Genomic DNA, 15,733 nt, shown 5'->3' with positions numbered 1-15,733 from the left:
GGGAGCTACAAGGTTGCCTTAAGACCAAGCTCACTATGGAGGTGAATCTACACCATTCCTGAGGATTTTAAAGGAGTGGTTCTCAACCCTGGATGCGCTTCAGTATGTTTTGGGAAGCTTTTACAAGCCGCATGCCATGGTTGCACCCCAGACCGATTACACGAGAACATCTTAGGGTAGGACTCAGGCATCAGGATTCTTAAAGCCTCTCCAGGCAATTCTAACATGCTACCAAAGTTGAGGACTACTTTTTAAAGAAAGACATGACTCCTAAAACCTATAGGAACCTGTCCACCAGCCCGTCATCTGCCCTGCCTCTACCTTCAACCCCACCAGCCACGGTCTCACCATCTGTCCCGCCTCCACTTTCAGCTCCAGCAATGTGTGCAGGCATATTGTTTTCAAGTCTTATATGAAAACTGTAAAGTCAAACTACTGGAAGCACACTAGATTACAATTAAAGCTCAAAGTGCAAAGTGAACCATTTTTACAGAAACAGAGGATGAATGAAGAAACATCCACAACTTGGCCCAGCATCATGAAATTTCAAAACTCAAAACATAAAGAGAAAAATCTTAGACACTTTCAGAAAAGATGCCTTTAAAATAACAAGAATCAGACTTACATAAGATTTCTTACTAGAATCAGGGGATACCAGAAGATAATGAAGCAACTCCTCCAAAATTCTAAGGAAAATTATTTTGCACCTAGAATTCTATACCCAGACAAACTGCCAATTGAGTATAAGTACAAAATAAAGACATTTTTAGACATGTAAATACTCTAAATATTTTACCATCCACATACTGGATATGAAAAAATTACTTGAAGAAGTACTTAAGAGAAATTAAAAAGGAACATAATTAAGAAGAAAATTAGGGGCTTCCCTGGTGGTGCAGTGGTTGAAAGTCTGCCTGCCAATGCAGAGGACACAGGTTCGTGTCCTGGTCCGGGAAGATCCCACATGCCACGGAGCTGCTAGGCCCGTGAGCCATGGCCGCTGAGCCTGCGCGTCCGGAGCCTGTGCTCCACAACGGGAGAGGCCACAACAGTGAGAGGCCTGCGTATCGCAAAAAAAAAAAAAAAGAAAAAAAAGAAAATAAAATTAAATAAAATAAAAAGAGAAGTAAAAAAAAAAAACCCAAACAATGGTGCATGCGTATACAGTAGAAGGGAATAAAGCAGAAGATTTTTTAAAGGCTCCATAGATTCTGACACCTGGGAATCCCCTCAGTGTGCAGCACGGGGTTAGCAGCAGATTTATTTCAGTTCCTCCTCCAAGTCTAATCCACTAGGTGGTCTGCAGTGAATAACACTTAAAAAACCATTAGTGCTGTTTTTGCAAGGTTTAAGCTGTTGGAATCAACTAAGTCAAGTACATAAAACAATAAGAGTTACAGAACAGAATGTAAAGATTATAAGCCCTGACAATATAGATATATTATGACAAACCAAAACTCTGAGGGGGGAAAAAAGAGAAAGGGAAGTGTGAAGAACCTACAGTGGGCTAAATGTTTCCTCTTTCATAGCAAGTATCAACTGACACTGTGAGTTAAATAAATCCAGTAGGAACTAAAAAACACTGGTTGCTCCTAGGGCGTGGAGCTTTTACATTTCATTGCAGACCTTTCTGTATGCCTGAATTTTCTTTTTTTTTTTAACCACAAACTGGTATTAAAAAAAAAATCTGTAATTAGTCAAAGTAGACATTTATTCGTGAAAATAAGTAAACGGTTTTCCTGCTATCTAAATGCAAGCTGTGAAGCTAGTTTACATGGGAGCTTGAGACAAAAGTGGGCTGAATTGTTCTACACAGTTATTGCTCTCATGAAGTTACATCAGCAAGTCCGAGACCTTCTGTTCTCACCCCTGAGCCAGACATGCAACCCACACAAAAAACTACAGACCAATGTTCCATATGTATATAGATGTAAAAATCCTTAAGAAAACCGAATAATTGCATTGTATGAAAATACTATAGTGTTATGGCTGGTTAGTTCTGGCACTGCAAGAGTGGTTCACTGTTAAGAAAAATACTAATATAATTTACTACAATAAAAATGTTAGGAGAAAAAAATAGGCAGTCACCTTAACAGATAACTAAAAGACATCTAATAAATTCTACACTGACGCCTCTTTTTTTTTTTCTGGCTGCACCATGCAGCACATGGGATCTTAGATCTCCATCAGGGATCAAACCCACGTCCCCAGCATTGGAAGTGCAGAGTCTTAACCGCTGGACCAACAGGGAAGTCCCTGATGCCTCATTTTATGAAGGCTTACTAAATTAGAAATATCAAGTTACCTTGATAAAGGTATCTATCAGAAAGCAATAGTAAATGTCATACTTTTAGCACTGAAACACTACAAACATTCCCACTAAGCCAGCACAATAAAAGGATTCATTAATGTGATTCCACATTGTTCTTCTCCCCTCCCCCAAAATATATGAAAAATAAAGAATAAATTAGAAATAAAGAAACAAAATTATAATATTTATTCAGGATTAGATTACCTAAATAGAAAATCTGAGATAATGTGAAAAACTATTAGCGTTGGACAAGACAGGGAACCAGTGAAACTGGTAGTCTACCCTCTCTACCCAAGTCCAACACTAGAAACAAAAGGAGATCATAGACTCTGAACTTCCGATTTAAAAACTGCAAGAACCTTGAGAGGAGACAGAAGGAGGTTGTACCCTGACGTGGAAGGAAACCCAAATACCACAGTCCAGAGGCTCGCTTGGCAAGAACTTCTGGATTGTGTTCTTTCCTCCACCCGCCACTGTGTGGGGAGCTGACTGCCCGTCCCTCCCTCCATCGCTGTGAAGCAAAAGAACAGCAGGTTCAGGAGGCAGCACCAGGACTGGGAGAAGCTGTTCCCACAAATACAGAAGACGGCCATTTCAGGCCTCCTCCTTCTCTTCTCCCTGTCCACTCCAAAAAGGAAAGGAATTGCACGGAACACAGGGAGATGGAAGGATGAACAGAAGGAAGGGAAGCGGGGGGTGGGCAAAAGCAGAACAGGCAGGTTACCTAAGGGGCAAGCTCACCTGTATGGGGAGGTGCTCTGGGGGCAGCAAGTAGGGACTAAAGGAAGGATAATAAAGCTTGTGATGAAATTTCTTCATCACAGGATCCACCAGCCAACACTCAAACATGCCAGATAAGGACATACAAAAGGTAAAAGAATTCATCACCAGTAGACCATCACTGCAAGAAGTGTTTTAAAAAGTCCAGGCAGAAGGAAAATCATAGAAGACGGAAATCTGGCTCTACACAAAGAAATGAAGAGCACTGAAAACTAACTATATGAGTAAATGAGTAATTTTCTTTCTTATTATTTAAATCTCTTAAAAAGATGACTGACTGTTTAAACTAAGTTAATACCAACGTTTGTGGGGTTTATGGTACATGTAAAAGTAGAATGCATGACAACAACAGCAAAAAAGGTAAGAGAGGAAGAGAAGGACATGTACTGTCGTGAGGTTCTCACACTATATGTGAAGTTGTACACACATTTGAGGGGCGGAATTGGTAAGTTGACAGTATATTCTGTAAACTCCAAATCAACCACTAACAAGGCAAAAAAGGAATTATAGCTAATAAGCCAACAAAGGAGATAAAATAGAACCAAAAGAAATTTTGATTGGAGCTGGCCTGACAGCACAAGTTCCACAGACTGCTTGCCAGCAAAACTGGTAAAAATTATTTTTTAATAATTTAATTTTAAAAAATTATTTTTAAAATAATTTTTTAAAAATTATTTTTAAAAACCCCAACCATTTACAGTCTCTGGAAATGGCCCTAACACACAGCAAATGAAAAAAATATTTATTCAAGAAAATCTACTAAAACTTAGTAATAGTGAGGGTCTAGGTATGTGAGCCAAGACCTGCTCCTTCCCTCCCCCAAGAAGGAAACTCCACCCCAGACAGGTACAGCCAAAAATACAGGGTTCCCTCTTCTGCTAGGCCCGTCAGAAAGCTATTTTTCTGGGAGAGATAGGGCATCAGCATTTCTCATCCTGACTCCAGGTACCTGTTGCTGAGGCTGAGTCCTAGGCAAGTGCAGTTGGAAAGTGGGGCTCCCTTCTCCCACTCACCCCCATGCTGGGATGGACTCTCTGTCTACACTGGGAACGGTATCACCAAGAATACTGGGGACCCAAATGCCCTTGCCCTAGTTTATGGGGTGGGGGTTCCATACTGAGACAGACATGGGGTTACTGCCCACCCCGCTTCATCTCCAACAGGGTGTGAAGTTCAAGCCCTAGGGTACACCCAAAACAGTGGTGAGAGGCAGTTGGTAAAGGAGATTGGTAGATTCACTGGCAATATAGGCTAAACTGTGGGACGACCAGTTTGCTAGACATAAACGGGTAAGAGACAGCTGAGAAGAGCCCTCCTGGTGTCAGAACAAACTTTAAACAATGACCTCAAGAACTATTCCTTTGAAGGAATATGGATTCACTTGTATTATTCTTATATAGCAATTTATGCTCTTAGGTATTGTTGAAAACAGTAAAGCAGTCAGCAATAAGTGGAGCTTGACAGCTGGGTGTGGTCAGAGAGAGAGAGGCCAGTCCACACCACTGCCACCTCAGGGTGACTGTGGGTGGGTACACCCAGCGCTGTATTCCTGAGAGAGATCATTAGAGGTTTCACACTGCAAGGGCAGGGGAGCAGACTTTACTAAAATTATCTAACCAGTCAATATACAAGCAAACAAGTCAATAATAATAACAAGCCTAGTCGGGGTGGGGGGGACCAGTACCCAGAGTTACTATATTATCTAATATGTCCAGTTTCCAACAAAAATTAGGAGACATGCAAAGAAACAAGAAAGCATTACCCAGACACCGAATAAAAAGAAGGCCCAGAAACTTCTAGTGAGAACATCACGGTGTCTGATTTAACAAAGACCTCAAAGTAACCATTATAAATATGTTCAAAGACCTAAAGGAAACCGTAATTAAAGAAGCAAAGAAAGGTAAGAAGACAATGTCATATCAAATCAAGAGTATCAATAAAGAGACAGAAATTATTTAAAAGGACCAACTGGAAATTCTAGAGCTGAAAAGTATAACACTCTAACTAAAAAATACCCTGGAGGAACACAACAGGATATTTGAATCGGCAGAAAAATTAGCAAACTTGATGGATAAAAATAATGCAATCTGAAGAACAGAGAGAAAAAAGAATGAAGAAAAATAAACACGACCTCAGAGAAATCTGAAATACTATTAAAGACACTAATATATGCATAACAGTAGTACCAAAAGAAAAGGAGAGAGCAACAAGCACAAAAAATATTCAAAGATATGATGGCTAAAATCTTTCCAAATGCAGTGAAAAACGTTAATCTACACATTCAAGAAGCTCAAAAAACTCCAAGGAGGATAAACTCAACAGATTCACAACTAGATACATCATAGTAAAAACACTGAAAGCCAAAAACAGGGAGAAAATCTTAAAAGAGACAAGGGAAAAGAAAGGAAATCTCAATAAGATTAACAGTTGACTTTTCAGTGCAAACAATGGAGGCCAGAAGGCAGTGGGATAACACATTCAAAGAACTCAAAGAAAAAACTGTTAACCAAGAATCCTATATCCAGCAAAACTATCTTTCAAAAATAAAGGAGAAATTAAGACATTCCAAATAAACAAACACTGAGAGAAACTGTTGTTGATTCACCTTACAAGAGATACTAAAGGAAGTTCTTTAGATTAAAGAGATTGACCCCAAGTGATTCCAGGGAGTATTTCAAATCCATGAAAGAAAAAAAGACAGCACCAGTAAAGTAACTGTTAATTATAAAAGACAATATAAATGCATATTTCTTCTCCTTTCTTCTGCTAACTGAAGTAGCAGTAGTAAAAAGAAATAAAAATTGTATAAAACAATATGTAACAACCCAATCAAAAAATGGGTGGGGGCTTCCCTGGTGGCGCAGTGGTTGAGAGTCCACCTGCCAATGCAAGGGACATGGGTTTGTGCCCCGGTCCAGGAAGATCCCACATGCCATGGAGCGGCTGGGCCCGTGAGCCATGGCCGCTGAGCCTGCGCGTCCAGAGCCTGTGCTCCGCAACGGGAGAGGCCACAACAGTGAGAGGACTGCGTACCGCAAAAAAAAAAAAAAAAAAATCTACAAACAATAAATGCTGGAGAGGGTGTGGAAGAAAGGGAACCCTCCTACACCGTTGGTGGGAATGTAAATTGATACAGCCACTACGGAGAACAGTATGGCAATTTCTTTAAAAACTAAACATAGAGCTACCATATGATCCAGCGATCCCACTCCTGGGCATACATCTGGAGAAAACCATAATTTGAAAGGATACATGCACCCCAGTGTTCACTACAGCACTATTTACAATAGCCAGGACATGGAAATAACCTATATGTCCATCGACAGAGGAATGGATAAAGAAGATATGGTACATATATACCATGGAATATTTCTCAGTCATAAAAAAGAATGAAATAATGCCATTTGCAGCAACATGGATGGACCTAGAGACTGTCATACAGAGTGAAGTAAGTCAGAAAGAGAAAAACCAATATTGTATATTAATGCATATATGTGGAATCCAGAGAAATGGTACAGGTGAACCAGTCTGCAAGGCAGAAATAGAGACACAGATGTAGAGAACAAATGTATGGACACCAAGGAGGGAAAGCAGGGGATGGGGGGTGGGATGAATTGGGAGACTGGGACTGACATATATACAATAATATGTATAAAATAGACAACTAATGTATAGCACAGGGAACTCCACTTCACTGTACAGCAGAAACTAACACAACATTGTAAAACAACTATACCCCAATTTTTAAAAAATGGTACAAACGAACCTATTTACAAAACTGAAATTGAGTCACAGATGTAGAAAACAAACTTATGGAAGGGGGAGTATATATTGGGAGATTGGGACTGACATACACACACTACTATATATAAAAGATAACTAATAAGAACCTACTGTATAGCACAGGGAACTCTATTCAGTGCCCTGTAATTACCTACATGGGAATGGAGTCTAGAAGAGAGTGGATATATGTATATGTATGGCTGATTCAGTTTGCTGTACAGCAGAAACTAACACAACATTGTAAATCAACTATACTTAAATAAGAAATTAATTAAAAAAACAATATGTAAGTAATGTATTATTGGGTCTATAACATATAGAAACTCTGAATCTGGCAAAACTATCCTTCAAAAATGGAGAAATCAACACATTTGCAGATAAACAAAAGCTGAGGGAGATATTCCCTAACAGATCTGCCCTACAAGAAATGCTAACAGGAGTCCTTCCCGCTCTAATGAGAACACTAGACAGTAACTTGAAACCATACAAACAAATGAAAAACATTGATGAAGATTACTATGTAGCTAAATATAAAAGCCAGTATTATTTTACTTTCAGTTTGTATTTTTCCCATATGATTTAAAAAACACATTAAACAATGATTATAAACCTATGTTAATGGGCCAATAATAAAGATGTAATTTGTGACAAAAATGATATAAAGTGGGAGGTACAGAGCTGTACAGGAGCAGAGCTTTATACACTATTAAAGTTAAGTTGATGTTAATTCAAATTAGATTGTTATAAATTTAAGATGTTAATTGTAATCCCCACAGTGATGACTAAGAAAATAACTTACAAATACACAGAATAGGAAATGAGAAGGGAATAAAAATGGCACACTGGTAATAACCAATTAAACACAAAGGAAAGCACTGATGGAGGACTGAAGAATAAAAGAGATAGACAGCATATAGAAAACAACAGCAAAATGGCAAAAGTCCTTCCTCGAAAGTAATTACTTTAAATATAAATGCTCCAATTAAAAGGCAATGATTGGCAGAATGGATTAAAAAAACACATGATACATTTAAATGCTACAGGAGATTCATCTTAGATCCAAAGGCACAAATAAGTCGAAAGTGAAATGATGGAAAAAGATATTCCATTCAACCAACAACCAAAAAAGTGCTGGAGTGATTAAACTAGTACTAGGGAAAATAAACCCTAAGTCAGAAATTGTTACAAGAAACAAAGGACACTATATATTGATGAAAGGGTCAATCAAGAAAATATAACAATTATAAAACTATACACATCTAACAAGAGAGCCCCAAAATAAATGAAGCAAAAATGAACAGAATTGAAGGGAGAAACATAATTCTACTATAGTAGTTGAATACTTCAACACCTCGCTTTCAATAATAGATAGAACATCAAGACAGAAGATCAGTAAGGTAATAGAGGACTTGAACAACACTATAAACCAACAGACCTAACAGACATATACAGAACACTCTACTCAGTAACAGCATTGCATTGCATTCTTCCTAAGTGCACATGCAACATCCTCCAGGACAGACCACATGTCAGGCCACAAAACATATCTCAAAAAATTTTTAAAGACTGAAATCAGATTAAGTATCTTCTCTGACCACAATGGAATGAAACTAGAATTCAATAACGGAAGGACAAATATGTGAAAATTAAACAACCTACTCTTAAATAACCAATGGGTCAAATAAGGGAAATTAGAATATACTTAAGAGATAAATAAAAATAAAAATACAGCATACCAAAACTTACAGGATGCAGCAAAAGCAATGATCAGAGGGAAATTTATATATAAATGTCTACATAAAAGACATCTCAAGTCAACAACCTAACTTTACATGTTACGGAGCTAGAAAAAGAAGAACACATTAAACACACAGCTAGCAGAAGGAAAGAAATAATAAAGATCAGAACAGAGGTAAATGAAATAAAGACTAAAAAAACAACAGAGAAAATCAATGAAACCAAAAGTTGGTTCTTTGAAAAGATCAACAACATTGACAAACCTTTAGCTAGACTAAGAACCAATAAGCTTCAAATTACTAAAATCAAAAATGAAAGTGGGCAGACTTCCCTGATGGTCCAGTGGTTAAGACTCTGCACTTCCACTACAGGGGGTGCGGGTTCGACCCCTGGTCAGGGAACTAAGATCCCACAAGCCGTGAGGCACAGCCAAAAAAAAAAAAAAAAAAAAGAAAAGAAAAGAAAAGAAAAAGAAAGTGGGTTCATTACTACTAAACTTAACAGAAACCTAAACAGATTATAATTGAATATTATGAACTGTATACCAACAAATTAGATAACCTAGACGAAATGGACAATTTCTAGAAACACACTAACTCTCAAAACTAACTCAAGAAGAAGTAAAAAATCTGAACATACCTATAACAAATACAGAGATTGAATCAGTAATCAAAATCTCCCAACAACAGCAAAAAAGCCTAGGATCAGACGGTTCCACTAATGAATTCTACCAAACATTTAGATAATTAACAACAATCCTTCTCAAACTCTTCAAAAAAAAAAAATAGAAGAAAAGGAAACACTTCTTAACTCATTCTACAAAGCCAGCATTACTCTGATACTACAGTCAGACGGAGACATCAGACGAAAGGAAAACTACCTACCAATATCCCTTATGAATATCTATGTAGAAATCCTCAACAAAATACTGGCAAACTAAATCCAGCAGCATATTAGAAAGATTATACACCATGACCAAGTGGGATGTATCCCAGTAATGCAAGGGTGGTTCAACATATGAAATCAATCAGTACAATATACCACCTTAATAGAACTGAAGGAAAAAAACCTACATGATTATCTCAGTTGATGCAGAGAAAAGATTGGACAAAATCCTCTTTCATGATAAAGAAAAACACAGTCAACAAACTAGGAATTGAAGGGAACTTCCTCAGCATGATAAAGGGTATTTATAAAAATCCACAGCTAACATTATACTCAATGGTGAAACACCATACGCTTTCCCCCTAAGATCAGGATCAAGACAAGGGTGTCTCCTTTCTCCACTCCTACTAAACACTGGAAGTTCTAGCTGAAGCAATTAGGCAAGAAAAAGAAATAAGGCATCCAGTTAAAAAGGGATAAGTAAAACTATCTCAGTTGCAGATGACATGATCTTAAATATAGGAAATCCTAAAAACTCACAAAAAAACTACTAGAGCTAATAAACAAGTTCAACAAAGTTGCAGGATACAAGATCAATACACAGGAAAATCAGTTTTCCTATACACTAACAATGAACAATCTGAGAAGGAAATTAAGAAAACAATTCCATTCACACTACCATAAAAAATAATAAAGTGCTGAGGAGTTAATTTAACCAAAGAGGCAAAAGCCTTGAACATTGAAAGTTATAAAACATTGATAAAAGAAACTGAAGAAGACCTAAGACCTAAGGAAAGATATTCTGTGTTCATGAATTGGAAGACTTAATATTATTAAAGTGACAACACAACCCAGATATACAGATTCAATGCCATCCCCATCAAAATCCCAATGGTCTTTATTGCAGAAATGAAAAAACTGATCCTAAAATTCATATGAAATTGCAAAACAATTTTGGAAAAGGAAAACGAAGTTGGAAGACTCATACTTCCCGATATCAAAACCTACCACAAAGCTATGGTAATCAAAGCAGTGTGGTACTGGCATAAGAATAGAGTCCAGAAATGAACCCATTCATTTACGGTCAACTGATTTTCACAAGGGTACTGAAACTTTCAATGGAGAAAGAATAGTCTTAAACAAATGGTGTTGGAACAACTCAATATCCACATGCAAAAGAATGAAGTTATATTCTTACTTCACACCATATACAAAAATGAACTCAAAATGGAACAAAGACCTACATAAAGAGCTCAAATTATAAAACTCTTTGAAGAAAACAAAGGAGTAAATTCATGACCTTGATTAAGCAATGATTTCTTAGATAGGACACCAAAAGCACATAAAATGACAACAAAAATCAACTGGATTTTATCAAAATTACAATTTTTGTGCATCAAAGATTATTCTCAGGAGAGTGAAAAGACAATCCAAAGTATGGGAGAAAATATTTGCAACTCATATATCTGATAAGGGTCTAGTATCCAGAATATATAAAGAACTCTTACAGCTCAACAACAAAAACACAAACAATCCAATTTTAAAATGGTCAAAGGACTTGGATAGACATTTCTCCAAAGAAGATATACAAATGGACAACAAGCACACAAAAAGAGGCTCAATATCATTAGTCACTAGAGAAATGCAAATGAAAACCACAATGAAGGGCTTCCCTGGTGGTGCAGTGGTTGAGAGTCCGCCTGACGATACAGGGGACATGGGTTCGTGCCCCGGTCCAGGAAGATCCCACATGCCGCAGAGCGGCTAGGCCCGTGAGCCATGGCCACTGAGCCTGTGCGTCCGGAGACTGTGCTCAGCAACAGGAGAGGCCACAACGGTGAGAGGCCCGTGTACCACAAAAAAACAAACAAACAAACAAAAAAAACACAATGAAAAACCATTTCACACTCACTAGGATGGCTATAATTAAAAAGAACACAGAAAATAAGAAGTGTTGGTAAGGATGTAGAGAAACTGGAGTCCTCATACATGGTTGGTGGCAATGTAAAATGGTGCAACTGATGTGGAAAATAGTTTGGCAGTTCCTCAATATGCTGAACATAGAATTACAATATGACCCAGCAATTCAACTACGAGGTATATACCCAAAGGAACTGAAAACCTATGTTGAAACAAAAATTTGTACACAAATGTTTATACTAGCGCTCTTCACAACAGCCAAAAGGTAGAACAACCCAAATGTCCCTCAGCTGATGAATGGATAAACAAAATATGGTACATCTATACAATTAAATATTGGGTTGGCCAAAAAGTTCGTTTGGTTAATGAATACATTGTTCAATAAAGTTCTCGGTGCAAATGAAAAATGTCTTTCATTTTTACTTAAAACCAAATGAACTTTTTGGCCAACCCAATATTATTCTCTCGTGAAAAGGAATGAAGTACTAATATACGCCTCAACATGAACCTTAAAAACAACTTGCTATGTGAAAGAAGCCAGTCACAAAAGAACACATATTATATGACTCCATTTATACAAAATGTCTAAAACAGGCAAATCTACAGACAGAAAGTAAATCAGTGGTTGCGTAGGGCTGGGGGGGATGGGGGATGGAGGGTGATAACTAAAGGATACAGGGTTCCTTTCTGAGGTGATGAAAATGTTCTAAAATTGACTGTGGTGGTGGCTGCACACATCTGTGATCATACTACAAAACACTTGATTGTATACTTTGATGGGTGCATTGTATGGTATATAAATTGTATTTTAATAAAGCTGTTATAAAAGATATTTAATTAATCCAAAAGAAGGCAGAGGAAGAGGAAAATGGAATGAAGAATAGATGCGACTAATATAAGATAATAGCAAGAAGAGAGACTCAAACCTAACCACATCAATAATCATATTACATGTAACTAATGTAAACATCCCAGTTAAAAGGCAGAGATTGTCAGATTGGATTTAAAAAGCACCACCATATGTTGTCTACAAGAATCTATAAGGGAGGGGGCATCCTTTAAATATAAAGACAGGAATGGGTTAAAAGACAAAATGATGGAAAAGATACACTATGCTAACACTAGTCAAAATAAAGCCAGAGCAGTTATATTAATATCAAACAATGTATATTACCAGAGGTCAGGAGGGTTATTCGTAATGATGAAGGGGTCAATTCTTCACAACAATCTCAAATATTAACAGAGTTTCAAAATACACAAAGCCAAAAATGATAGAACTACAAGGAAGAATAATAAATCTACAATTAGAGTTGGAGATTTCAATACCCCGCCTCAGTAACTGAGAACAAGTAGACCTTGTATCAGCAAGGATGCAGTAGATTTAAACAAGACTGTGCCCAACTGGACTTAATTTACGTTTACAGAAAACTCCACCAACACCAGCAGATACACAACCTTCTCAAGTGCACATGGAACATTTGCCAAGATAGGCCTTATCCTGGGCTATAAAGTAAATCTTACTAAATTTAAAAGATTCAAGTCAAAAAAGTATGTTCTCTTACTTCAGAGGAATTAAATCAGAAATGAATAATAGAAAGATATCTGGGAAATCCCTCAAATATTTGGAAACTAAATACTAAATACTTCAAATAATCCATAAATCAAATAAGAAATCAATGGGGAAATTAGAAGGTATTTTGAAGCTGAATGAAAATTAAAACATAACATATCAGAATTCGTGGGATGTTGCTAATGCAATAGTTAGAGGGGAATTTATATCACTAAATGCCTACGCTAGAAAATGAGAAAGGTCTCAAACCAATGACTTCAGCTTTCACCTTAAGAATTACAAAAAGAGGGGCTTCCCTGGTGGCGCAGTGGTTAAGAATCTGTCTGCCAATGCAGGGGACATGGGTTTGAGCCCTAGTACAGGAAGATCCCACAGGCCACGGAGCAACTAAGCCCATGCGCCACAACTACTGAGCCTGCGCTCTAGAGCCTGCGAGCCACAGCTACTGAGCCCGCATGCCTAGAGCCCGTGCTCCACAACAAGAGAAGCCACTGCAATGAGAAGCCCGGGCACCACAATGAAGAGTAGCCTCCACTCACTGCAACTAGAAAAAGCCCGTGCACAGCAACGAAGACCCAACACAGCCAAAAATAAATAAATAAATTTTAAAAATAAGAATTACAGTAAGAACCAATTAAACCCAAAGTGAGCAGAAAGAAAATAATACAATTCAGAGTCGAAATAGAAAACAGACAAAATAGGAAAAAGAAAAACAATATAGAAAATCAATGAAACCAAAAGCTGCTTCTTTAAGAAGATTTTTTTTTAATGGACAAAAACAAATCTAATGTCACAAGAAAAGAATTTTAAAAATTAGAGGTGACCAATAATGACCAATCACACCAGGAATGAAAACACCCAGTGGCTTTCTGTTGGGCTGAATAAGTAAAGAATGAGCAGTAGATGTACACAAATCCTTACTGAAGCATAAGAAAGCCAGGCTTACCGTGTCCTTAGTAAGTGGTATACTCAAGTATTAGGATAATTTTCACCAGGATTTGAACAACAGGAAACTATTTAAGTACATAAGTCGATAAGAATAATAAACTAAACACGGTTACTGACCTCCTCGGGGAGAAGGAGAATCATGCCCTCCAATGACCACGAGGATGCCGGAACCTTCCAGCTTCTCTTTCCATTTTTCAATGATAGTCATAGACTTGTCCTGAAAGCACAAGGACGTTGGCAGGTCAGGAAACTTTCCTCCAAACAGTCAGAGGTGACTTACACTAGGGCTAAATCACCAACAGGAAGATCATAAATACCTTACTGGCATCATTAAAAATGGAAAGCTCCATGGAGCCTTCGAAGTCCTGCTGCAAAACAGACCCCAAGCACTCGTCCAGCCACGGTTCAGCGTCATGGACCGGGAGGATAACAGACTGGAATTCAAAACAAAACGATTGAGAAACAAGTGTGGAAACTGAATACTCTTTCCATGGCTCTAATTTACTTCCCCATTACCATCCGCACAATGCTTATTTCCAAAGGGCAAGCACCTTACAGAGTAACCCAGAATAAGGCTTCCAGGGAAAGAATATGTCCTGACAAAAAAAAAAAGGTGTCTATGCCTCCTCTCAAGATTTATTGTCTTAGATTTCCCAGAATTGGTCTTTTGGATGCTTTTGAAAAGGAAACAAAAACCTGAAAGGCATCAAAAATGTTCCCAATTCAACGGCAAATTCATGTGTTTCCCAATCAGTGGTCAGAAACATCATCATTTTGGTTGAAACAAGCATCTGTGTATCTTGAACCCACTCATGAAATAAGTATTTTCAGTAAACCATGATGTTAGAGAAACTGCAACAAAGAAACCCTTTTAAGTACCCCCTACACTTGCTTTCACAAAGTAATGGGGGCGGGGCTGGGAAAAGGGGAGGTGACCTCCCTCCAGCTCTCTCTTCCTTTGCTCTACTCAGTTTAGGATCGTTTGGCACTGTCCTCTTCTCACAGGGCCCACATAAAACAAAAATTTATGAAGTGTACGGAGTAAAACCAGTGAATCTTGACTGCCAACAAAACAACTGATTACAGGATTTGTCTTAATTCTGTATATTACCACATTGAGCAATACAGAATACCCAAAGATAGAAGTTACAGTCGGTCTTCACCCTTGAGTTTATACCCTAACGAAGAGTGGACACATTCCCAAGTAAGAAGACAGAAACACAGGTCATCCAGGTGTGAGCGTGTGTCTACACATGCATACACGTGCAAACATACATACATGCATATATGTACGAATTATATATCTATACAGAATACAGATATTTTAAATGCTAAATCTGAATATGGTTATGAAAAGCTCACAGATATAAGCACTGAAAATACAGTTCTGTCAAGTTCTTTACTCTGAGGATCTGATTCAACAGTGGTATCCCTTCCTGCATTTATGTTATCCACATAAATAGTTCCCTAATTTACTTACATATTTACTTTACTTTGGAATTATTTTTTAAAGGAAAGAATATTTTTACTGTTTTAAAGATCTACAATACAAAACATAATGTGAATTTCTGCCAAAGATGAGCCTTGATTAATCTCTGTTCGCACTCTTGCTGGTGCTTTAACGTTGATTTGGGCAGAGACCCTTATAGGCTGCCCAAGAGAAGAGGCGGTGGTGGTGTGGTAAATGGAGACCCAGGATGGGGAGAGGAGGGAGGGAGGGATGGAGGGGAGCGGAGCGGGGAGGAGGAGGACGGAGGAGAGAGGGACGGAGTTGAAAGGAGAGGAGAGGAGGGGACAGG

General features: G+C 37.9%; 1 protein-coding gene across 15 annotated transcripts in view; it reads right to left on the bottom strand.

The window, feature by feature from the left end:
- QTGAL (queuosine-tRNA galactosyltransferase) overlaps nucleotides 1–15,733 on the bottom strand; it is a 128,824-nt gene that overhangs the window by 100,137 nt on the left and 12,954 nt on the right. For all 15 annotated transcript variants that reach the window (XR_016389025.1, XR_016389026.1, XR_016389023.1 and 12 more), the window contains exons 3-4: nucleotides 14,252–14,368; nucleotides 14,052–14,151 (exon numbers count right to left, since the gene is read on the bottom strand). Coding sequence is in view for 8 of the 15 variants with exons in the window: in XM_089901478.1 (XP_089757604.1) it covers nucleotides 14,052–14,151; nucleotides 14,252–14,368 (217 nt within the window). In the remaining 7 variants the exon portion in view is untranslated. The remainder of the gene's footprint in view (nucleotides 1–14,051; nucleotides 14,152–14,251; nucleotides 14,369–15,733) is intronic.

This window comes from Delphinapterus leucas, chromosome 19 (assembly GCF_059928025.1).
Source record: "Delphinapterus leucas isolate spDelLeu-1000000601 "Yukka" chromosome 19, BTC_Dleu_Yukka2, whole genome shotgun sequence".
Lineage (NCBI taxonomy): Eukaryota > Metazoa > Chordata > Mammalia > Artiodactyla > Monodontidae > Delphinapterus > Delphinapterus leucas.
This window is presented reverse-complemented; position numbering and strand designations above follow the sequence as displayed.